Source organism: Bipolaris sorokiniana (genome assembly GCF_000338995.1).
Source record: "Bipolaris sorokiniana ND90Pr unplaced genomic scaffold COCSAscaffold_5, whole genome shotgun sequence".
NCBI classification, from domain to species: Eukaryota; Fungi; Ascomycota; class Dothideomycetes; order Pleosporales; family Pleosporaceae; genus Bipolaris; species Bipolaris sorokiniana.
In genome coordinates, this window is record NW_006911899.1 from 1,552,546 (window position 1) to 1,576,803 (window position 24,258).

Genomic DNA, 24,258 nt, shown 5'->3' on the forward strand with positions numbered 1-24,258 from the left:
GTTCTGTGATCGCGCTAAGAACAGGGTTCGAACTCTAGCGCGAAGCTCAAATGGATCGCGAATTTGCAACCCGTGTAAGAGGGTGTAGTGAAGAAGCTCTCTTCCTGCAACACTCAGCCGTATTCTATAGGCGTCAGCTCTAGTTAAACGGTACTATCTGCCCCACCATGCCGCTAGATTGCAGTTAATTTTGGTGGCGAGAGACCTACTCTGAAGGCATTACCCACTCCTTTCTACTCTTTGGCAGTTGTTGGGATAACCTGCTAGCATTAGTCGACTCGTATATCGTTACTGTTCCCTAATTAAAATTTGTTTTAACCTAGACGGCTAAATCATTGCGAAGGAAAAATACAGCCTAGTTCCTTCGTTGAGTCTGTTGGGACCTGATGCTGGCCATGTTCATGCGCCTTCTGGGTGCTCTGCATCGACAACTCCTAGTCCGAACTAGTCAAGAGCGTGCTATAGGGTGCAGAAAATCAATCCATATGTATGGGCCCAAAGCCTTGACATCTTTCATGCATAGAGCACAGCTGCAACCGTGGGTAGAGTACAAAACCGTTGTGTCCCTCTCCACCAAGGCTATGCGATGGATATCGCTGATAGCGCACATAACACGCCAATCCCATGTCCGCAAACAAGGGCCCTCTCCAACCCCGCCTTAGGCAACTGGCTGCGAAATTTGACTCTTGCCAGCACAACGCGCCGCTATCGGACATTGAACTGCTTGAGCTCTGTTACTCCGTCAATATTCATGATAAAATAGCGAAGGAGGCCGCAATGCTAGAGCCTAACTTACGTCACCTAGTCGTACTCTGCAACATGAACGGAGGCCTGAGCCGTAGCGTCGGCTCAGGGCTCCAACACCACTAAGCTGAGCCTTAGTCCTTTGCCGGCCGCTCAGACTGTGTTGAGACAATTATATGGTATTCTGAACATTCCCTGTGCCTAGTCCTGAGGCGTCCCTGATACATTTGTTCCTGGCAACGCACGTGGTCAAGTACCCGGCAATGAGTAGTGCAGAACACACTAGTGTGACGTCAGTGCCACAGCTGATTGGCCACGGCTTTCTTCCCCACAGGCGGCGAATCCTTGCACCTAGTCGGACAACGGTGTGCATACGCTCTCCACCTTTGCAGTCCCTGCGTGACGCCGTCAAAACTCATAAAGCTCAAAAACATCGCTTTTGTTGTCGTAGGCTAGGCGCTGTTGTGAACACAGCCTAATGTGCATGGCAAGCTCGTGCACGCTAACCACACGAAAGCAGCACCTGAACTTGAGGTTAGCGAGGCCACGCACAATAGCCATGTTCTATGGTGGCAAGATCTATAGACCTTGATCGGACCCATAGAGCTATCTGAATTTGGCTTGGAGCTTGATTCTTCGGCCGTGCCGTGACTGAGCAGGTGATGGGCTTGCTGCAACACCTGGAGCTTTCCCACCACCCTGACGCTTCGTAGCTATCCTCTTTCTTATGGCTACGTCTGCGGTAGCCTTAAGGCTCGTTCTTTTGCCTTTTCGGGACGTTTTAAGAGCTTGTTCAAGTCGTTGAGTCCTACGAGCAGCTGCCCTAGAGGCTTGGCTAGCTGCCTTCTCTGACTTCTCTGCCTTCGCCTTCTCCCTCACTATCTCACTCGTCTCTCGTGCCCATGCCTTTGTTCCTTTGTTCCGTTGTTACAGAGCTTCGAGTGCTTTTTCTCGTGAACCAGAATCTTCCTGAACCCCTTGCTTCGTGGGCAAGCGGGTCAACTCGAAAGAAAAGAGAGCGACTTGATTGGCTAAGCTTCTGTGCCTCCCTCCCTGTCATCCTTGTCCCTAGTAGTATCTTCTCTAAGGAACTACCTCTCTCTCCTCTAATCTGAGGCGCTGAGTACTGGAGTCGAGCTCTCTCCTGACTCCTGATCATCTGAGTTGGTGTTGCTGAACCTCTTGAGTAAAGAAGAGGGGTCAGGGTGGCATATACCGGTGGCTTTGAGGGATCGGAGTATTTGTTCCTCTTGGAACGAGCGCTGCCAGGGCTTACAAAATTGGGGAAGCAAGTCTCTTTCTTTGATCGTTGATAGCCCTTTTTTGTTTTTTTCCAAGAAAAGCCATGAGATCGTCAGAGTAAGCCTCTGAGAGAGACTTGAACAAGCACACATCAAGCGGCGGTAACGTATGTGACTGAATGCGCGCATAGATTGCATAAGAACGGTACTGAATTCGTGCGCCCAGTGCGCATGACCGCGATGTGCAGCCATCGCCTGCCTGCTTGGACTGCACTTCGGAGCTCTCAGCCGACAATGAGGAGGGGTCATGATTACAGACTAGCTACGGATTGGTCACCTTACACTGCTAGTGACTGCAGTGTAAGAGAGCACACCTAGAGACGGGGATTAATGAGCAGGCTCGCGATTGTATAGCACGCATGTCATTGTGTCTGGTGGCATGCAACTCCAGAATACGTGTGGAGGCGCCGGGCAATCCTCTCAGCAGTCCACCCTGGAATCCTTCGAGGTTGCGTGTTATCATGCAATTGCGTGTCCTGCAAAGCGCTGGAAGGCAAGCCCGAACCACTCTGGAGGCTAGGTTCGCCGATCCTTTTCCGCGGCACAACGTTCCGAGCCGCCAATGTCCCCAACTCATGCTAAACGCGTCTTCCATTGCATGCAAAGACAAAGAGTGTGGAGAGAGCAAATGCGCCGCATGACGAAGCATGCGCTAAGAGTGGGCGTAGTGGGAGAAATTGTTTGCTTCGATGTGACCCCCAAAAATTGAGGCTCCACGCTTCATGTCGCATGCGAGCACCCTACAATTCCTCTATAATGAGAAACTCAAACTTCTACGCTGCCCAGTCGACTTTCGACTTTACACTCAGCGACGAATGGTGTTCGGGGCAGCCAAGCAGCCCCTACCTCGTGGACGCCTGCACTTCGCAGCTGGACGAGCTTCCCTGGGCTTTGCCTGACACCTTTGTCGGCCAGGCCATTGCGCGCTATAACCTTCCGAACGATTTCTTGTGCAGGTCCTCAGAGGTATCAACAACTGCCTTTGCCACTGCGGTCAACGTGGATGCGAACTCGACCCAGATTCTGTCGTCCGATTGCGTATCTCGACGACAAGCTACGCCAACGTCCCCTTCCTGCAGCGATATGTCATTAGATGGTCCGTCCTGCGCTCCAAAGTGTGAGTCTTCTTCAGGTCAACACACCACTCGCATCCCACACAACATGGTCGAGCGGAAGTACCGTGATGGCTTGAATGCGCAGCTGGAGAGGCTGCGAAGAGCCGTACCGGCGCTGCTGCAGAGCGATGATGGAGACAGCACTAGCCAACCAAGACCAAGTAAATCTATGGTGATTGCCGCCGCCATCAACTACATCGAGACGGTCACACTGGAGCGCGATATGTTACAGGCCGAGAACAACAAAATTGGCAGTTCGAAAGGCAGACGGGGGTCGAAGAGAAGGCGAGTGAATCCTGCTTCTGGGTCAACCGTTTCTTGAGTGTTGTAGCGAGCTGCAACTCCAAGAGTGTGCCCGACGATGTGGGCACAGTATTATCCTAGGGAAGCGTGTCGTCTACACACGGTAAGATTGATAGATAAATGACATAGCTTACAAGACGCTCTAAGACCTACATAGTTCTTTTTAGAAATCTTAGAGCTGTTACGTCTCCCAAGTCGTTAGGAGATACAGAGTGCCAACGCCTAGACTTAGCGTCTAAACCATGCTGAGGGTGTTTGGAAAGAGGACCATACGGTAGGAGCCCGCATCGGCTCGGATAGACTGGCAGCGGATTTTGTCTGTTTTTATAACACCGACGTGCCACGGACCCCTTCTTTTTCTCAGTGTCACCACACCTCTCATTGTGCCAGCAGGAGCCCCGAGCGCTGAAGATTACCAAGAAGAAAGTCGGTAGACGAATGCAGACGTGCGACAAATGTTCAGGTATTACAAATACTATCTGCTGATGTGCAGTCTTGTCAGACGATCGCGTGAGGACGTACGATGGAGACCTGCCCATGAAGCAGGACCTCGAGTTCTATGCTAGCAGGCAAAGTGACCAAAAGAGACACCAGGAAGCTGTAAGCTGTCGCTGATGCCACTGGCACTCTAGTTATGGAGTCCCTAAATACTCACTCAGTCTTAGGCCAAGGGTCGACTACTGTGGCTCCTTTCTGTTTTGGTGATCTGGCTCGATCCTCTTGGTAGTCATTTGTGAGTACGCTCCCGGTGGATGCGACTGCCAACTGCTGCCGGGCGACTGCTTGCTGCTCTGATTGCTTTCTAATAACCACTAGAGATTAAGGAACAGTATATACTTTGCATGAGCTTAAATTGAACTGCGAGGCAACATGCTCGCTTGGATAGTAAATTAAGAGATTATGTGTAGCTGCTACTCAGGCAAGCCAAAGCATTGATCGCAATTAGCTTATCCGATATCACGAAGAAAATGGGAAGTGTAGTTACTAGGCTACTTGATGGTACAATCCGTTTGAGCGGGCGGCAATTGATAGATGCGGGTGACACTGGACAACTTTCGGTTTAATGGAGGAACGTGTTACTTTGACTGGACTGCTCCCTTTCCTCATTTTCTTGAAGTGAGGTATTGCCAACGTCGTTTAGTGTTCTTGATAGCGCCACATGGGGGGGAAGAACATGTCTCAGGAATGCTTTACCTTAACTTCGACTTACCCCTGCGCCCACAAAGGCTGCACTGTGTGTTGGAATGTCCTAGCTGATCTTCCTGTGAATGTAAATACTTTCGTATCTGTAGAACCTTGTCGCTATGGTGGCAAAACCTAGACCGACGAAGACCATGTGTTGCATCATAACGAAGTGGCAGCAAGCGTAGAAGTAGACAACGACAGATGATAAACATAAAGGTAACTTATCAGGAAGGGCTACAGCCAAGCTACAGAGCCTAACACATGCACTTGGTGGGAGAGCTACCGCAACGCTAAGAAGGAAAAGAAGGACTAAAGAGAATCACACAGTGGGCAGCCTTCGACCAGAATGTTGAGGATCAGGCCATGCCTTGGTGGGAAGCTAGACGGAACACAGACCCAGAGACAAGAAAAAGAGGGTTCGCTCTTTGTCTTCTCCAATACATCTAACTACAGCGAATACCTGTCGCTATCTCTCGATCTTGCACCCCCTCAGTAGTCGTTTCCCTCTACATCTTTCCGCCCAGCTGCTCATTTCCCTCCCTTAGCCCATCCCTCTTATGCTCAATCTTCTCAATGTATGCGACTACGCACGACAGCTGTCGCAGGCCAAGTGTTGTCATGAACATGGACTTTGTTACTAATAGCGCCGTGAGACAACATGCACTCCCAACTTTTTCATGTCCACAATACCCTCACTTAATCGTGTGACAAACGAGCATATCTCTAGCAACGATGGGCTGACATCAAGAGCTAACATCACGCCTGGAAATGACGGACTATCACCGCCCGCTTCTCTCCATCGTCTTCTTTTGAGCCAGAATTTGACTATGCGATTACTAATATTGCTTCTGCAAAATTTGCACGTGCGGTTATCTATGTAGCTTTAGTATACTAGATCGAGTACGCCTAAGAACATTTTATAGGGTTTTAGTCTCTTTAAAGTGGCCTGATATGTGTCCACCTTAGATATTCTCTCACGTACGTTTAAGGTTAAGAGCGCTTCATATCCCGCAAGATCTCGCACCACATCATGTTGTCTGCGTTAGTAGGTATGTTACTGACCTATTTAATATGTTCTTGTGCTGGTAGTTTTAAGTACATTACCTAACACCTTATTAGTTCACTAGACAACTCCTTAACATATTAAACTAAAAGAACAACACCAACATACAATCGAGCCCATTAAGATTAATCAGCTTTCTTTAACGTACTCGAAATATGTCCTCTCGGAGCGATGTTTTGCATCACTCTGCCTTAACGCGCCCTGAAAACGGCCTCTGGTCACGTAAATCTCGACCAGACCTATCGCATGATTACGTAACCTCCCCGAAAGCCGATTTACGCGAGACTACCAACATGTATTATCTCGAGGTAGAACTTCCAGGCATAGGCGGGCCGCACGATATTGAAACGCACTGGTTAGATGAGAGTACTTTGCAGATCAAAGCGACAATTCACAAAACGAACCTAGAAGCGATGTGGTGCGACGACAAATCCGACGACAAGCCTCAACAGCAAGCCATTTATGCTGGAGGGACAGACAACAAGGTTGATAAGAAGATTAGCTCCAAGGAGAATATTCTGGGTCAGAGGCGAGGACGACAGGGGAGTCATGTGGCCTCGACAATGAATTTTTGGCTCAACGAGCGTAAAGCTGGCGTCTTCATGCGCAACGTTTGTTTCGCAGTTGCTGTAGACATAGATAGCGTCCAAGCAAGGCTTAGCGAGGGACTCTTGATGATCATGGTGCCGAAGAAGGATGCAGCGGCCCTCGAAGCGAAGGAGATTTTTATCGAAAGCGCATAGCCTATCTGAATAGTGAAAAGTGAGCTCCGAGTGCGTTTCTGTCTAGATTGCGGAAACGTTGTTAGTAGTACAAAGCTATCACGCCAGTTGATGAATGAGGTTATATGAACAAGGGAAAATCAATATATGTGCAAGTTTTTTATAAGGTTTCTCGGCTTCGTAGTTAGATGAGTCCGTCTTACACAATATTCTCTCTTACCTCCTTTGCTCGTCTGCTACTCATCATCGCTGCCCTCCTCGCTCTTCGACAAACACTGAAGTGAATCAGAGTTAGAGGCTTTTCATGTTCCTAGCTAGTTCCGAAACGGGAAGATGCGATGCCTTGAGCTTGTGCGACCTCATTTTCGACTTCAGCTAGCGTCACGAAGGCTCTATTGTGTGGGAAATTATCCTGCGCGCTTGTAGAGACCAACTTCTCTGCACTCTCAGGACCTGTCGTGCCTGCAGACCCTTTTACGGCTGTCAACAGCACATAAGCTAACCTTGCACGTGCTTTGCGTTTATTAATGAGCGGCAAGACATATTGGATGTGTACAAAGATGTGTCGAGAAGGTATCGATGAAATCCGTATGGAATTTGCTAAGACTGCACTACGGAGCTAGCATCAGCACGATATAGTAACTTTGCCACGTGTCAATCTAAAGAAGCAAAAAAACAGGTAGAAGAAAGCCTCTTAGCTAACGCCGAGGACCTATATACGCCAAGGGAAGCCGCAGGAACTGCAAAAAAAGGGAAAGCGCAGGATTCGTCCGTCAACTGCGTCACTATGGCAACAGCAGAGTTCTGTCGCCGTACCTCGATTCGCTGTTCACTTGGTTCTCAATTTCTCCACATCGTCCCGCCAAGCAGCTCATTTCTTTCCCGGAGCCCATCTCTCTCAAGCTCAATCTTCGCAATATACTCGACGGCGCACGACAGTATCATCGCTTTGCTCGGCGCCGGCCACCCGATTACAGCGTCCTCCTCGCTCTGCGACAGCGTCGGAACAGCGCGTCTCAGTCTCACTAGATTCGAGTTCAACCCCTCGCGGTACTTGCGCTCAACTTGTTTGTGCGGCTGGCGTGGCGCACGCTGGTGTTGCTTTGAAGAGGAGGCGTTGGTAGACGGAACTGGTTTCGCGCCAGAAAGGTTGCGGTCGAGCCTTGGACGGCCACGCTTGGGCCGCGCTTGTCGTGGAGCTGACTCTTCGTCTGGTGAAGTCGCTTCTTTTGAAATCTCGCGCAAGGGTAGTGGAGGGGACCGAGGTGGAGATAAAAGGGCTGTGATGCTGTCGCTACGGAGAGGTGAAGCAGAGTAAAGTCTAGTGTTGGACGCACTAGGCATGTCCAGGTCGAACGTGGAAACTGTGTCGAAACTAGATGCACAACTTTGCCCGTATTCGTCAAGTGGCTGTGTGGAGTAGTTCGTTAAGTAACAATCCCAGCCTGCGGGGTATTCCACGGATGGGTGAGGCTGTTCGAAATAGGCATAGGCAGGAAAGATTCCCAGCGATTGGTTAGGTGGGATAGTGTACAAGCCGATGGGATCGGCTTGGTCGAACGGGTTTTGGGAGTAAAAGGAATCGTCGGTGGGCGAGTAATCAGCATCGGCGACCATAGGGTTGGCAGAGAAATCCGAGTACATGGTGATCTAATTGTGTGAAGCACACCACGAAGCACACCGTGAAGCACACAGTGACGTGAATTAGTGATAGTATTAAGTCGCGCGGTTACTGAACAACGGTGAAGACTCTTAGGACAGGTAACGTAACCGTGTTCAAGCTCGAAGATGCGGGCTTCAAACTAGAGGAAGGCAGGAACAGATAAGAGTGGCACAAGTACTGCGTGTAATGCTCCAGCGATACATTAACTAGTCTATGTCAAGATGCCTTTATATACCCACATGGCAGCTTTCGCGCACGCTTACTGCCTTCTAGGCCTCGCTCACAGCCCACAGCAACAGCCCACGACGACAATCGAAAGATGGTGGGCTGTTAACGGCAGCGCCAACATTGGACCAGAGATCTTGAAAGCTGTAGGGCTAGCATCGCTGATGAGCAGTTAGTGCTATTGACCTGCAACGAGGCGACAAAAGACTAGGCCACAGTCACTCCACGTTGCAGTATCGTGGCGTGCCCAGCATTTCTGTATCTATATGTCCCTCTCCCTCACCACATGCGCCCCAGCGGTCATGTATAAATACGCTTTAGCCTCGGTCTAGAGTACGGCTGTGCAGTATTCATTGTACAGCTCTGAAGCTGGAGCGCTAGAGCCATTGGCAAGATGCAGAACGCGGTTTCTCCGGGGAAAACAGTACACGCGCAATCCTTTGAGCAGGATTTTACGTTCCAGACTGTTCCAAAGCTTATCTGAGCTGCAAACTTCCGGATATTTAGGATTGTTTGTCCTTCCTCTCAAAGTGCAAAGCCTAGCGCAATGCGCTGTTCTCAGCAGAAGAAACCCTTTTCTGAACCGGCGACCACCGCCTGCGCTCTGACGCTGCATCGACCACTGGGGGAGCGTCACGACCATACGTGCAAGACACTAGTTATATCTGCAAAATTCACGTTCTCACAACAGTACATTTTCCCGCGCGTCGCCACTGTAGCATTACTTGAGCATAGACTTGGAATTTTCTCTGGCACATTACAACGATACGACGAAAAAGCATCATAGTTATGTCAGATTAGTATCATGTCCCGATGCCTTGGCTTGCATGGCCCCGTCAGCGCCTTTACACGAAGTGACATAATTTTGCCCTGCATACTATGAAACGCCAAGCTAGGCCTAGGCAGGCCTGCTCCATAATTTTGTATACGCGCGCCGTCATACCTAGAGAACAGATGAGTCCGATCTCCTTCGAACTAGACGTTTTCTTCTGTCAGCTCTGTAGAGGCAGATAGAGACTGGCTACGTTGCTTGTCAAGTCAAGCCTTAGGTAATACCGCAGCGACTACCTCAACACCTTATTGCTAAAAGGCCCCAATGCTAGGCCTCAACGCAATGGGGAAGGACAGGGCAAAACAGCCCACTCCGTGATTAGAAAGCTAGACGTACCTAAACGCGGAATTGGAGCGGAGGCATCCGGCGCATCGCCACCGCAGTTGTTATTCGAGCATGACAGTTTGAGTCCAGAAGCATCAGCAGGACCTCTTGACGCATCGATACAAGGCGATAACAGTCTCTAAGCCTTCTTGCAATCGACACTCACCTTCACTTCGGAGCACGTCACGACATGCTTACGTGCAAAATGTGACTTGCAGAACTCAAAGGACGAAGCGTCTAGCCACCTCTCATCGGGAGATTACCGGTACCCGGGACGGCCATCCTGTCTCGCCATCTACATTAGCCGCGCGCAACACCACTGCACCACAACTCTAGCGTACTAAGATCCTCCACGCTTGATCACTAGCTAGGTTAGATGCGCACCTTTCTGCAATACTTTGCACACTGTTCTATAGTGGTGCCGTCCTAAGACATTTGCTCGTGGCAGACCTCGAGCTCCCGACATGCAGGTTGTAGACGGGATTGTGGGCGATTTCCAGTTCTGTGTGGTCGACGGACTTACCTGGTCTGTTGCCATGCAGTGATCGTAATGCGCAACTTCCGCACTGGCATGGTGTGACCTCACATCATAGACTAGCGCCGATTCGAACACTTCTGCAAAGAAGACATCATGCCATAGCCTGACCCAATATGCCCGTAGAACGGGCAGGCAACTAAGGATGCCATAAGAGGGTACTTAGTTGATGGGGTATCCGTCGCAACGCCAGGACCACTAATCGATACCTCAAGCATTTTGGCCCAGTTTACGACTACCTCCCAGCTCTGCCATGACTCAAGTACGCCAGAGCAACTTGGAAAGTACGGACGCAAGCCGTTCAGACAATCTCCCTTTGGTTTCCCCAGGTGCCTCTCTATATCCTGAATCCTGTCGGAACGGAGCAGCGCTCGGCTCGGTACCTACTCTCGACATTACTTCAAAAGATAGGCCCAGCAACATAGCCATTTTGAAAGATGCCCACTGTTGGCAAGAAGGTAAAAGAAACATCAGGCTTATAAAAAGCAGCTTCCGTTCATACATCATAGGAGGCAGAGTCGGAAAAGCCTCTTGGCTATCACCACACACGGCAGAAGAGCAAAAGCGCATGTGGTATCATTCATCCCTAGCTATGGGGGAGAAACAAGTTGCTGATGAATGGGGTTTCAAGAGCACAAGCGTTTCCAGATCGCAGTCGCCTCACGACACTGCTGAGCCACGAAGCGCCAAAGATAGTAGGGGGATGAGGAGGGCGGGGAGCCTCTAAGCCGTTTAGATCTAGAAGATGGAAGAACAAAGTGAGGTGGCGCATATCTCAGTGTAGTCTCTTGTGTATGAGGATTGTCAACCTAGTGCACTAGACAACATAAATTATAGATGAAGCTCAGACTGTGCTTCGAGATTGTTGTATGCAGAGTACTCAGTACTAAAGGGAGCGCATGCGCTCCCTGGACAAGTAGTACACGATGGTTGAATAGTCACACAATGTTACTATGGGATGATAATTCTACTGTCCTTTGGTAGTGTTAAAGAAGAGTGTCTTCTAAAGAATCAACACCATGGCTAGCAGGCTAAGGAGTGTAATTAATGACCATGTCTAATACGACTCCCACGAGAATAGGGTTTGCGCAGTACCGCAGGAAACGGCATTTGCATCTACCCTTAGACGAACTCTCTAGTTGCTAGGTCATTGCTGGTCCGCTCTCGCTGCGCAAACCTGCACGTCTTTGCCGCCCATTCCCGGCCGATTGTACTTGTAACACTGAATAAACCCCTCTGTCTGCAAAGCTTCCATCAAAGGCATCGGCAATGCATTCCTACTGGCTAGGCTATAGTGCGTGTGTTAAATTGCTATGGCCCAATAACCAAGCACAGTCGATTTTACTCTATGACTGTCTGCAGAACATGATAGGGCAGTTGCTCAACCCGTCCTGAGCGCCCAGCTCGCAGTCCGTCCCGGCGGTGACTTGGTCGCCACCACTACACAGTAGCCCGTAGAAGGAAAGATACTGCTGCAATAGCGCAAACCAGCGCAATCTTTCGGTGCCCACTGTTCTATGCACGGCATACTCGTACGGTTACGCACCTCCAGCAGGATCTTGCATAGGAACGTTGACGCTAGACAAGCTGTGAGCCCAACCGCAGCATCTACAGATGGCAAGTGTTTAGCATTGCAGAGCGAATCATAGCTACGTCGTATAGTAGTGCGCGCTAGTTGTTTTAAGTAGACTGATGTGGTGTGACTTGCTGACGTCACGTCTTCTTTGTCATGGAAAACGAGAGAAAGGCATTCGGCGTGGGGCCATATCTTTCCGTAACTATACGGCCATACTTTCTGTACCGTTAAGTTCGAGTTTGGCTAACAGCGAAGAATTCTGCACTTACACAGCATGCTGTCTTGGACGTGCCAAGCATGTGCTATTATGGTCTAATCGTGACAGAACGCTAGGCAGGGTCGACTGCACGCCGCCTGTGTCATGATGCGTGAGTGATTGGAGGTATTTGGCAGATCTCGCTGAGTGAACAAACGACTTGTCCCCAACGTCATATCCCATACTACCCTAGTCGTGCCTTAATCGTACCCCGGCCTTGCCACCCTCTCACGGTGATCTTTGCAAAGTGTTAAAGGTTTAAGAGATCTGTAAAACTTTGATACGACTCCTTCCCTGTTAACTCACATGTAGATAAACATACTTTGGAAGCTATTCATTAGTTAAGATGCGCATCTGTTCGCTGGTATGGAAAGCTATTAGCCAGGGACGATCATTCTAATCACCAACCTAATACAACGGTTATCATTTCTACTCGTTTTGTATACTTAGATGAATCGAATGAATTCAAGAGACGCAGAAAACTTTAGTGGGGTACCTCTGTCCTCTTTCATGCGCTTGTAGCATTCAGGGATGATTACTAACAGATCACTACAGATGACCCCCTCTATAAGAGCATTCTTGTAAAATATCCGTTACGGATCCAATCATCTAGCTTAAGAACCTCTATCGACTACAGATTATCAGTGTTCTAGATTTCTGCCGCTTCTGCTCAACTGTAGGTTAAATTGTATTAAGAGAGAAATATCAGCTATACAGACGCTTAATGCAGCGGACAATTAGAGGGCTTGCAACTACTACAATATTCAGCGAGCCGCTAAGTAGTTGTAGAGTTTTGAATTGCTAACCTTCGGTATCCAACAGCATTTCATGTCTCCTATTTAAAGTTGGTCACTCCTAGCCTGCGGCTTGACAGATCATATTCCTTGCAGGCGGTCACCTCTAGTTTCCTAGAACGGCCATATCCAACCCATCACAGCTTCCGAGTCCGTCCCCTCTTGGTATGCTGTTTCCCTAGCCCTGATGCGTTTATCGATCAATTCTTCCCTCACAGCAGCAGCACTATTACTCAGTCCGGGGATTCGATCAATTGCATCAATCGCGAGACTGAAACGATCAGTCTCGTTCTTGATCGCCAGCCCAAGAGGGGTATCGACGTTGCCCTTCTCTCTGTAGCCTGTGACGTGGATGTTGTGTTGACCCTTGCGCATATAAGTGAAACGATGGATGAGCCATGGGTACGAGTGGAAATTGAATATGACGGGCTTGTCATCTGTGAAGATGGCTCGGAACTCATCGTCACTTAGTCCGTGAGGATGTGTGGCGTGGGAGACTAGCTTGAACAGATCAACTACGTTGACGAAGCGGATTTTGAGACTGGGGCAACTTTGTCGCAAGAGAGCAGTGGCGGCAAGAGACTCGTGGGTTGGGACATCGCCACAAGCTGCCATTACTACATCGGGTTCGCAGCCTTGGTCATTAGAGGCCCAGTCCCATATCCCAACCCCCTTGGTGCAGTGCACAAGTGCATCATCCATATCAAGGAACTGCAGGTGGTCTTGCTTGTCCGCCACAATGACATTGACGTAGTTAGAGGATTGGAGACAGTGATCCATGACCGAGAGGAGACAGTTCCCGTCGGGAGGTAGGTAAACACGGACCACTTCGGGGCTTTTGTTGGCGATAACGTCGAGAAAGCCCGGATCCTGGTGCGTGAAGCCATTGTGGTCCTGACGCCAGACGGTGGCTGTGAGGAGGATGTTAAGAGAGGCCACTTTCTGGCGCCACTCCACCTCGAGACACTTCTCAAGCCATTTGCAATGCTGATTAACCATGGAGTCGATAATGTGGATAAAGGACTCGTAACAGTTCAGGAGGCCGTGTCTGCCAGACAGGATATACCCCTCTAGCCACCCTTCGACGGTATGCTCACTGAGCATTTCCATAATCCGACCTTCATAGGCTAGATTTCCTCCATCCTCGTCTTCTTCGAGGTACGTACCGAACCATACCTTCTTTCCAACTTCGTAGATAGCACCGAGCTTATTTGATTCAGTCTCGTCAGGCCCGAAGACACGGAAATTCGTCCTGTTCGCTTGAACCACGTCTCTTAGGAACTTTGCCATGTTTGTCATGTTTCCCGCCTGGAGAACACCTGCCTTGTTGACTTCGAATGCATACTCGCGAAAATCAGGAATCTGCAGTTTCTTGACAATAGATCCACCATTCGTCACTGGGTTAGCGCTCATCCGTCTATGGGCAGTGGGAGCAAGGTCCTTTAGTTCCTTAATCAGAGTTCCGTTTCCATCGAAGAGTTCCTCTGGCTTGTAGCTGCGCATCCACTTCTCGAGCACCACCAGGTTCGTCGAACTAGTTCGGACGTCGGTGATCGGCACCTGGTGGGAGCGCCAGAAGCCCTCTAGATAATGATCTTGCATCTTCCTTGGCGCCGACCAGCCTTTTGGGGTTCGGAGTATGATCATGGGCCAGCATGGACGAAACGCCTGGCCTGATCGGCGCGCTTTCTGCTGGTATTCACGGATCTGCGTGACACAGTGGTCGAGAGTGCTCGCCATTGCTTGGTGCATCGAGCTATACTCATTTCCTTCGACGAAATAAGGAGTCCATCCGTAGCCAAATAGAAGAGCCTCGAGCTCACTGTGGCTGATACGAGCGAGAATGGTTGGGTTGTTAATCTTGTAACCATTCAGATGGAGAACGGGGAGAACGGCACCATCCGTGATTGGGTTGAGAAACTTGTTGCTGTGCCACGAAGTTGCCAGCTGCAATCGCATTAGACAATCCTGATAGCTGGAAGAGAACGGAATAATACTCACTGGACCCGTCTCGGCCTCACCGTCTCCCACTATTGTAAGGGCAATGAGATTCGGGTGATCGAAAACACTCCCGAAGGCGTGCGAAATAGAGTAACCAAGCTCTCCGCCTTCGTGGATACTTCCTGGTGTTTCCGGAGTTACATGGCTGCCAATGCCGCCAGGAAAAGAGAATTGCTTGAAGAAGCGGCGCATTCCATCCATGTCTTCAGATATGTTGGGATACACCTCTGAGTAAGTGCCTTCAAGGTAGGCATTTGCTAGAACTGCTGGAGCACCATGTCCCGGGCCGGAGATGAAGAGAGCGTCGAGGTCATACTTCCTGATCAGGCGGTTGAAGTGGATGTAGGTGAAGCTCTGACCTGCGTCTGTACCCCAGTGGCCAAGCAGTCGCGCTTTCAGATGCTCCAACTTTAGCGGCTCTCTCAAGAGGGGGTTGTCTCTGAGGTATATCATCCCAAGACAAAGATAAAGCGTAGCGTTAAAGTATTTGTGCATTAGTGCCACTTCATCCTTGCCGATACTGTTTCCGCCTACAGTGGCTCGAGCTGGACCGTATGGAGATATACTTCTATTTTCCATCGTTTCTGTCGCCATGCCTCGAGTGGTGTTTTGCGGGAACTCTGGTTCTGCAATATTGCCAACCACAGTTGAGGCACCAGGTTTGATGGCTATAGTGTTGAAGGAGCGATTTCTTAAAGGTGCGACGATCTGTGAGTAGTGGATACACAACCGAATTGCCAGCGCAACTTGAATGGGTATCGAAGAAGGATGTGAAAGAGTCACTTCTTGTTTATGTATCCTTGAGCACTCATACAGTGATATTGATTGGTGCGTCAGTGGTATCACTCCACCTCATGGACTCACACCACCTTTGGTGCGGTGTGACAGATCGGTTTGTCATGGACCACAACGGCTCTTGGTATACTCCCGGACATTGAGATACCTTCACAAGCAAAATCCGATTCCAGCAGTCCAGACATCCTCATGAGACATATCCAGTGCTACATCGGCGCCTCGTGGCATCTTGCGATTCAGCCAATCGGGAGTCCAAGGCCAGACGGATTCCTACTGGTCAGCTTCTTTTCTTGGCAAGTCTACGATCTGCACAGTATTCCAGCCACACTATTATACACTCGTACGGCTATGCACAATTCCGCAATTTCAGAGCCTTGTGTAGTGTTCCGATAGACAGACCTCTTACATCGCGCTAAGGGAATAGATATTTTATTACAACAATATTTCGCTTTGACTCCATACGTAAGATTGGATTTGACCGGTAAATCAAAGACCCAGCGTTTTCAGCCTAGGCCCGATTAAGGATGTTGGCGCCCCGGGACGGTTCGCCGAACGCACAGATCAACGAACCTAAGGCTGTTATGAGACTAATAAGCCCTTTCCAACGTCATATAGTTTTCTCTTCCCGCAGTCTTGTTAAGCATATGATCACTGGGCCACGGACAATATTGGGGGATCCCGGAGCGAACCGCAGGACCGACTTCTAAGTGCTAATGTTCACTGTCCAACTGAACACACCCAACGGGACTTCTGTGTTATTGCGCTAAGATATTAAGGCACTGTTCAATACATGGCGAGGTTGCGCAGTCGCAAGGCAAAGACCAACGTTCTAATCAGCGTGCATAGTAGACTTCCACGACAATCTTATATTCAATTGCGGGTCGTGGCATCCACAATGACATGTGATCACCATTGCCAACACCCCGTCAAGTACTGGAAACGAGCATAAGGTGGAAAGGACGGCTCGTATACACAGAGCTGGCGATCGACGCATATCTTAGACGTACTTAAGGCCCACTATCTGAACATCGAGAGGCTAGCGTCGGATTTGTTGACCTTTATAAAAGATGCATGGACACGCGCCAACACGTATATATTTCCGTATTACATCGCTTGCAGGTCTAGACTTCAACTATGACATCAAAAACAGTCATAGTTTTGGGAGTCAGCTCAGGACCTGCATTTAAAGCTCGCGTGATGTCAGACCATCACAGCTTACATCGGGTTGATTAAAACGCCACCAAGACAAGACAGTCTTCCAGGTCCTCGCGTTACTCAATGGGGCGAGTTAGCGTGAGCAGAGGCAGGCAGGTTGAAGGGTGTCTGACGAAAGAGTAGGTTTTGTATACCTAGCTCGCATGAATCAGCTGTGCTAGCAGCACAAATTCACTACCAGTACAGGAAACGATGTGATGTCGTGGCTTCTCCTTATTAGAAGAAAGTGGTCTGTAGACACTTGCGGTATGTCCTAGCAGCTTCAGAATTCATGTTCGCCCACCGTAGCCAAAGGGGATACCGGAATGTCTAAGATCAAGCACTCAAAACTAGTCGGTAGGAGAACAACGCATTAACCAGGGCAACCGTACGAGCACCTTTTCTAAGCTAAAGTCAAGAAAATAGGGCTCAAATGCGCCGTTTGTAGATCTTGCATAGGGTGTGGGGCCGACTGTGAAAATACTAGCTCAGAATAAACATACGCTTATCCAACACCCCCAGATCATTTCTGTAATGCTGCAGAGCACTAGCGTTCGAAACAAGGTCAAGCTGATAAAGCGTAGTCAGTGTGCATGCCATATTCAAAGAACAACATTGTCCATGAAAGCTGTTCTTCCTCTGCGCTTACAAAACCTTAAATCCTTTATCTTTGCGGATATATTTTACTTCCGAATCGAGAATGAGCGATGCACCTCCACCAACGTTTCCCTTTGCTCGTCCCCAGGCTTGGGAACCACCAGCCCAGTATGAACAGCTACGAAAGTTAAATCCTGTCTCGCAAGTTGCGCTTTGGGATGGCAGTCTTCCATGGCTGGTAGTGAATCACAAGGATGTGGTCAGTGTGCTGACTGACGACCGGCTGTCAAAGGAGCGCACTCGCCTTGGTTTTCCAGAGATGAGCCCAGGTGGTAAAAAGGCAGGGAAGAACAAGCCGACTTTCGTAGATATGGATCCAACAGCGCACATGCGACAGCGCAGTATGATTGAGTCATTGTTCATCTGGGGTGCGGTGGAGAGACTACGCCTACATATTTAATAGACAGTCACAAACTTGTTAGATAAGATGATTCAAGAGGGTTGCGAGAGGCCGGTTAACTTTGTGGAGAGTTTTGCTTTACCTGTCCCATCCCACGTACGATATTTTGTGTTCAGTCGGTGGTATGTTTGCTTACCAATATAGATTATCTACAGCATTCTTGGAATACCCTTCAGCGACCTCGACTTCCTTACAGCACAATCCGCAGTACGCAGCAATGGAAGCTCGACTGCCACTGAAGCCACGAAGGCCAATCAGTAAGTATCTGTAGCGCGATTCATTGTAGTACGTTGTGCTATAAAAGCTGATGCTGGGAACTAGGACGCTGCTCGATTATTTGAGCAAGCTGGTCGAAAAGCGTTCTGATGCGCCCGCCGAAGATCTGATCAGCAAGCTAGCGGTTGAGCAAGTCGAGCCTGGTCATATCGAACATTCGGACGCGGTCGCCATCGTATTTCTTATGTTGATCGCCGGAAACGCCACCGTGATCAACATGATCAGCCTCGTGAGTTGTCAATCCGCACCCTATATCTAACACAGCCATTAACAAAAAGAAAGGCATAGTCACTCTGTTAAAATACCCATTTCAACTTAATAGGCTCAAGTCTGATCCCTCGCCAACAACAGCGTTTGTATCCGAGCTATGTCGGTATCACACCGGATCCGCCATGGCAACCCGTCGCGTTGCGAAAGTCGACATCGAGATTGCAGGCCGCAAGATCAGAGCAGGTGAAGGCATAATCGCCGCAACGCAGTCTGCCAGCCGAGACGAAGCTGTGTTCTCGGATCCTGAGACATTCGACATCTTGCGCTTCGTGGCGAAGGAGCAAGGCGGACGAGGAGAAGACTGGTATAAGACGATGGGCTATGGATACGGTGAGTATCGATGTGTTGCTGAGCCTCTAACTAGAGGAGAGCTCGAAATTGTCTTTGGTACGTCCTCGAGACGCAAGTGTTCAGCCAAGATAGCAAGCTGATCTGTATTCCTCCCCAGCCGCTCTGGTCCAGAGACTGCCGAACCTCAAACTCGCTGTGCCGTTTGCAGAGATTAAATAGACAGCGCCGAAAGCAGATATCGGTATCACGGAATTGCCTGTCACCTGGTAGACTCGGTTGCTGCCTTCATGTGGTAAAAATAGCTTGCAGTCAGTAGATTCACCTGTTTCTAGGAAATGAATCCATTGCCTAAATAAGCGATGTTTATAAATGCGCATAATCCAGTAGGCCCCATCCGTTGATGAGACAGAGGGGGCGCACGGGGGCTGAAGCCGGTTATCAGACATGACAAAAGCACGAGAGCTCTATCAGTATGAATTCTGCAACGACGATTTGACATGCTGCGACACACTCGATATTATCTTAAGCGACACTCGCAAGTCATTTTTGGCGTTGATCTTGGTCGTTGTTCGCTTCAAGTGCTCGCAGATCTCGAGGCCCTGACTCGCTGGACTATCTTCACGGTAAAGAAATCTCTCGGATGCCGATACGACTACGCAAAGCTCTGGGATCGTTACCGCTTCTGGATTTGATGTAGTGGGCGATAAAAGAGTCATTGTCCGTCTGCGAGCGGGATACACGATCACATGATATGCTGCTCGCAACACACCCCTAAGACACTCACGAAACTCTTTGCACTTTAAACTCCAGCTTAATTTGCTGCTGCATTAAGGAGTTCACTATCACCATGCAAAAATTACTACCGCTATGCAAGAGATACTCAACGTCCCAAAGACAGCGAACAGCCCAAACAGTTATGTAACGACCTACAAAACGTAGTAAGCTGCCGTGATATTGAGGCATACACAGAGGGCTATATGTGATCTTAATAGGATGGCAACTCGTCTGATAGTATTCCCTTACTCGACAGTCCTTCCTAAGACACTATGTATGTGACAGACTAGTTGTGGAGGTCTGTGTTGCCTGTGCAAGCTTATGCAGTTGCTGTGAACTGTTCAGTAGATTCAGACGAAATCTGGACATTCCACCTCCGGTCCCATGCGTGCAAGGAACACAGCGCTTTCGCGGTGGTCTGACTGTATGTCTCGTGTTCGCCAATCACCCGAAATTAACGCGATTTCTTTGTTGCATGCCTCTAGTCACACCACATCAGGCCGTGCGTACAAGGAATAGTGAAGCCACCATAGCGATCTCTACTTGACTGCTCTTCAATTACCTATAAGTTCCCTCAACCAATACATGAGAATAGGCATCTTATCCTCACTGAAATCAACCATCAAACCATTCCACAGAAACAGCATTGGATACTATACCAGATACCCAATCCATCTTTACAGCTACGCAATATGGCCCACCTTAGCAATATCTTCCACCATTTTGCATTCACTCACCCGCAAAGCGATTCTTCCTCGCTTGATGTGCCACGAGACGCAGCTAATAACATCGTGTTATCACCCAAAGTTGACCTCCGCGAATACACCTCCGCATATTTTCTTGAGGTTGAGCTCCCTGGAATACAAAAGCCGAACGATATTGATATGAGGTGGTTGGACGGAAGTACGTTACAGATTCAAGTGTCAATCCCGAAGACGGATCTGGAAGCGGAGTGGGGCGACGCAATTTCTCATGATAAACCTCACAAGAAAGTCCAGAGTGCTAGCGAGTACGAAAAAGAATGCGATGGGCGGAATGGTTTCGGCGGGGGAACCGAGAAGCAGGAAGCGGGTGCAAGAAGCAGCCCTGAGCGCCTGATGACAAAACTCTGGCTCAACGAGCGAAGGACCGGGGTCTATATGCGAAACTTCTATTTTCCGATTGCTGTGGATACGGATGCTATCCAAGTAAGGCTCAGGCAGGGGCTTCTGAAGGTCCTTGTGTCGAAGGTGGATGCTGCGTCCTTTGAGACAAAACATATCAAGATCGAGGCAATGTAGTATCGATGGAAGCTATTTCCAAGGCAGGCAGGGAGCCTGGACTAGCTTCTGTGAGCCAATGGAAAAAACACGAATCGAATGAACTCTAGTTATCTGTCATGCATGCATGCACTGTGACCAGGTACAGCTATTGGCTTCGGACCCTTAGCGTTACTGGAAAGAATTTAGGTCGTTTCACATCTTATTCCTTCTCTCACAATCAGGAGTCCACAGTTTCGAGCTTGATTTCATTTAAGCCAAGCATGGCCTCATTCATCTTTGGTGCCATAAGATCAAGAAGACCCTAGCTAAATATGGTATCAATACCTCGTAACCAATGCCTCCTTAATGCGCCTTCCCCCTCATTCTGGGATATTCAAACGGAACGAGAACCGCGCTTATGATCTCGCAGGGATTAGAATCCGGCAAAAGCGTAGCCTTTGACATAGGTCTCTTTGGCATCTAGAAGCGTGTGCACTATGCATTTTGTTTGCTAGCAGAGAGTGGAAGGAGCGTCCTTATCGATCATGCGTTATCATTACTACTAAGTATCTACTTATGCCCCTCTTGGTACGAACAACACCGAAGCACGCTGCACCAAAAAGCAATCATCCAGTTCTTCCAGAAGCTTAAATCCTTTTCCATGTTGGCGACAAAGATGAGACTGTACTTGCGTCCGAGTGCTATCTTATGCTTCAAGCTTCTCGCGGAGGACCTCCTTGAGTGTAACGGCGTCAGCAGCGAACTTGGAAATTCCTTCACGGAGCTTCTCGACAGCCATCTGATCCTCGTTGAAGCAGAAGCGAAATGCAGACTCATCGTTGATGTAGGTCTTTCTCTCCATGTCGAGTAACTTGGCACTGGAAGCGTCAAGCTTCTTGGGGACGGAGTGGGTGGAATTGTAGAGTTGCTCGAGCAAAATGGGCTGAAGATACTTGTTATTGAACGTCCAAACTCCTTGAGTTAAGAAAACTCACAGCGATAGTCAAGTAATCACAGCCAGCCAGCTCAGTGATTTCGCCGATGCTTCGGAAAGAGGCACCCATTACGATGGTCTTATATCCAAACTTCTTGTGGTAGCTGAAGATCTTGCCCACACTCTCAACACCGGGGTCCTCGCTGTTGCTGTAGTCTTTACTATTCGTGGCCTTGTACCAGTCAAGGATACGGCCTACGAACGGTGAGATGAGGAAAGCCCCAGCTTCGGCAGCAGCAATGGCCTAAATATGCGAGAACATGAGCGTCATATTTACGTTGACTCCGTGCATCGACTGGAGAATCTCAGTAGCTTTGATGCCCTCCCACGTTGAGACGATCTTGATGAGGACGCGTTCTTTGCCAATTCCCTGCTCCTTGTACAGCTGCAGCGTGTTAGTTTTCGGTAAAGTCCTAACCCCACAACACCAAATCTACGTCGATGATACGGAGGGCCTTGTTTACAGAGGCTTCGGTGTCGAAAGAGAAACGTGCGTCAACCTCAGTAAATACCTTGCCGGGAACAATGTTGAGGATTTCCTTGCCGAACTGTACCAGCAAGCAATCGAGTGTAGCATCCACCTGATCGTCAATGTCGTCACCATGTGTTTTTCCCCATGTAACGGCCGCGTCAATGAGCTTCGCGTACTCGGGCTTCTTCGAGGCCGCGAGGATCAGAGACGGATTGGTGGTCGCATCTTGGGGCTTGTGCCTGTCGATGGTCACAAAATCTCCAGAGTCGCACACAACGGTCTGTGTGTACATTCTGTTAGCTCGAGCTATTGTTACTTCGTATCACGATGTGCGGCCATCTCAGTTCTCTAGTCGTGAAGTAAGAGTATAGAACTTACTGTCCCAGTAGCCTTTAGTTGGTTGAGAGAGCTAGCCATGGTGAGTTTAGTAAGTAGTGGCTGAAGAGGAGCAAGAAAGGTAGTTCCGCTTGTTAACAGCAGCTGCGCCAATGTATCAGCTCTCAGCAATAGCAGCCCCCCTCATGAGACTGCTACATGACAAGCTTCTCCGATGACGATGGAAGTTCGAGACTACTCATGCGACAGGCCAATATTCGTTCTCGTACCGACGGTCAGACCATCGTTATTAGAAGGCTAAACTCAACCTAACAAAGTCTCTGCAGCCTTCTCGCCTCGCAGCACTTGGCATACCGAAACCGTGTAGCGCTCTGGTGGTCTGATATCATTCGACATCTGGGTCTAGGTTTCGGTCAGCCTATGCAGGAGTTATAGAATCGTCATTACACCGCCAGAGATGGGCGATAGACATCACACAGATCACTGAGGCGGAAGCATAGTTTATGCCATCGTCTTGCCTTGCAAACAACCTAGCAGCGTTATGGCACTTATGCTTCGCAAAACCTCTAGAAGCCACTCTCAAACATGTGCAAGGATATAAAACACCGTGCACATTTCTTTATTGTTCTATCCGTAGAATACAGTAATGTTCTAACGTGCCGATCCAGATCGAAGGTTGCTACACGAGCACTACACAGCGTTATCCGCTGCAACGAGTACGAGACAATGACATAGCGGGCAATATTCGTGAAACTCGGTGAACCATCTGTCGAAGCACTGCCCGTGGTAGATGTGTCGGCAACTCAACGCTCGTATGGAATCGTTTGCCTTGATTGTATCTAAACAGATAACGCTGCGTTCTCGTTAGCAGGGAACACAGACTGGTGGTTAGAAGACGATATGACATACCAAACCTGACTTTCTCGGTCAACGTGCCACTCATGTGGGTGATTTATCTGGTCCGCTTTGTACCATTTGAGAAACTCTGTCGACGGAAGTATCTCCTCAAGTCGATCCAGGCGACTTTTGAGGGTGCTGAGATCTGGTTTTCTAAGGGCGCTGCAACAACCAAATACTCTGTTGTTTGGTCAGCGCGATCGAGGTCGTAGGTCTCGCTAGTGAACTAACCCACAAAATAGAATCAGTAGATATATCCCAACTGCCGATATAATTAGAGCGAGGGGGACACTCACGCCTTGGTCAGGCAGGTCTTCTAAGGAACTAGAAATATTTCGAGATACTGATGTCATAGCTGAATACGCTACGCTACCCCTTCGTCAGCTTAGCATCCCATGAGCTAATCGATAACAATGCCCTGCTAGCGGAAGGTATTTACTCTGTGATCGACCGTACTCTTGTTACTGTACTTAACTTGCATTTCTAGGATATTTTCTGCCTCGAATAAGGCAAGCCTAATATACCTTGTCTCTTGACAATTCAGAGAAGGAATTTTGGAATATGTGCAACGCTATCACTAGCGCGAAAGACATCTTCTACAGAGCATGTAGCTTGGAGATATCACGCCACATGGAGCGTAGCCATGTCGGACCTGCTTCCAGCATATGGTACGTCTTCAGACACTGATCAGGCGCGTTACTTGTGCACTATTGTCTGGACACGCGAGTGTATTCTAAGCCAAATTACGAACCACGGAAATATGTCCAGAAATATGAGCAGTAGCTGCAGCGTCTTTGTCGGTACTCAGAACTAAAGGACATAGAAGAGCTATCAGAGGCAGCCAATGCAAGAAAGGTTATACTATAGAACAGACGCAAGACGAAGCAACCTGGCCTGCTTTCGCACAACAATGGGCGGGGATTGTCGACTGCTGTGCTATTGCTGGTCATGCGTGCATCAGAACCTTAGATGTCGAATACCAAAATCGCATATAGCAAGTATGGAACGGACTATAGGTCAGA

At 49.1% G+C, this 24,258-nt stretch overlaps 9 protein-coding genes across 9 annotated transcripts; 5 read left to right on the plus strand and 4 right to left on the minus strand.

Annotated features, from left to right (window-relative positions):
* Positions 1–1,536: 1,536 nt before the first annotated feature.
* Positions 1,537–2,458, minus strand: COCSADRAFT_310173 (uncharacterized protein). The gene has a single exon (XM_007700692.1). The coding sequence runs from the start codon at positions 2,292–2,294 to the stop codon at positions 1,851–1,853; it is 444 nt and encodes a 147-aa protein (XP_007698882.1). The 5' UTR covers positions 2,295–2,458; the 3' UTR covers positions 1,537–1,850.
* Positions 2,459–2,744: 286 nt separating this feature from the next.
* Positions 2,745–3,741, plus strand: COCSADRAFT_35827 (uncharacterized protein). Its single transcript, XM_007700218.1, has 2 exons — positions 2,745–3,566; positions 3,621–3,741. The coding sequence occupies exon 1, from the start codon at positions 2,802–2,804 to the stop codon at positions 3,480–3,482; it is 681 nt and encodes a 226-aa protein (XP_007698408.1). The 5' UTR covers positions 2,745–2,801; the 3' UTR covers positions 3,483–3,566; positions 3,621–3,741.
* Positions 3,742–5,781: 2,040 nt separating this feature from the next.
* On the plus strand, positions 5,782–6,454 carry COCSADRAFT_355236 (uncharacterized protein; the record flags this gene model as incomplete). The annotated part of the gene is made up of 1 exon (XM_007700693.1): positions 5,782–6,454. The coding sequence occupies exon 1, from the start codon at positions 5,867–5,869 to the stop codon at positions 6,452–6,454; it is 588 nt and encodes a 195-aa protein (XP_007698883.1). The 5' UTR covers positions 5,782–5,866.
* A 556-nt stretch (positions 6,455–7,010) lies between these two features.
* On the minus strand, positions 7,011–8,280 carry COCSADRAFT_35828 (uncharacterized protein). Its single transcript, XM_007700219.1, has one exon. The coding sequence runs from the start codon at positions 8,075–8,077 to the stop codon at positions 7,274–7,276; it is 804 nt and encodes a 267-aa protein (XP_007698409.1). The 5' UTR covers positions 8,078–8,280; the 3' UTR covers positions 7,011–7,273.
* A 1,941-nt stretch (positions 8,281–10,221) lies between these two features.
* On the plus strand, positions 10,222–10,970 carry COCSADRAFT_35831 (uncharacterized protein). Its single transcript, XM_007700220.1, has one exon. The coding sequence runs from the start codon at positions 10,266–10,268 to the stop codon at positions 10,737–10,739; it is 474 nt and encodes a 157-aa protein (XP_007698410.1). The 5' UTR covers positions 10,222–10,265; the 3' UTR covers positions 10,740–10,970.
* A 1,782-nt stretch (positions 10,971–12,752) lies between these two features.
* On the minus strand, positions 12,753–15,233 carry COCSADRAFT_87209 (uncharacterized protein; the record flags this gene model as incomplete). Its single annotated transcript, XM_007700694.1, has 2 exons — positions 12,753–14,585; positions 14,640–15,233. The coding sequence occupies 2 exons, from the start codon at positions 15,231–15,233 to the stop codon at positions 12,753–12,755; spliced, it is 2,427 nt and encodes an 808-aa protein (XP_007698884.1).
* Positions 15,234–17,328: 2,095 nt separating this feature from the next.
* Positions 17,329–18,741, plus strand: COCSADRAFT_355241 (uncharacterized protein; the record flags this gene model as incomplete). The annotated part of the gene is made up of 6 exons (XM_007700695.1): positions 17,329–17,658; positions 17,689–17,781; positions 17,830–17,942; positions 18,007–18,190; positions 18,240–18,618; positions 18,680–18,741. The coding sequence occupies 6 exons, from the start codon at positions 17,329–17,331 to the stop codon at positions 18,739–18,741; spliced, it is 1,161 nt and encodes a 386-aa protein (XP_007698885.1).
* Positions 18,742–20,090: 1,349 nt separating this feature from the next.
* COCSADRAFT_70672 (uncharacterized protein) lies at positions 20,091–20,525 on the plus strand (the record flags this gene model as incomplete). The annotated part of the gene is made up of 1 exon (XM_007700696.1): positions 20,091–20,525. A coding segment is annotated over one exon (435 nt), but the record flags the coding sequence as incomplete, so codon positions are not given.
* A 718-nt stretch (positions 20,526–21,243) lies between these two features.
* Positions 21,244–22,420, minus strand: COCSADRAFT_355248 (uncharacterized protein; the record flags this gene model as incomplete). The annotated part of the gene is made up of 5 exons (XM_007700697.1): positions 21,244–21,480; positions 21,533–21,775; positions 21,809–21,916; positions 21,969–22,283; positions 22,382–22,420. 5 exons carry the CDS (start codon positions 22,418–22,420, stop codon positions 21,244–21,246), a joined length of 942 nt encoding a protein of 313 aa, XP_007698887.1.
* Positions 22,421–24,258: the final 1,838 nt, after the last annotated feature.

Coding starts and splice junctions, on each gene's coding strand:
- COCSADRAFT_35831 (XM_007700220.1), top strand. CDS start 10,266: ATGACTCAAGTACGCCAGAGCAACTTGGAAAGTACGGACGCAAGCCGT.
- COCSADRAFT_310173 (XM_007700692.1), bottom strand. CDS start 2,294: ATGACCCCTCCTCATTGTCGGCTGAGAGCTCCGAAGTGCAGTCCAAGC.
- COCSADRAFT_35828 (XM_007700219.1), bottom strand. CDS start 8,077: ATGTACTCGGATTTCTCTGCCAACCCTATGGTCGCCGATGCTGATTAC.
- COCSADRAFT_35827 (XM_007700218.1), top strand. CDS start 2,802: ATGAGAAACTCAAACTTCTACGCTGCCCAGTCGACTTTCGACTTTACA.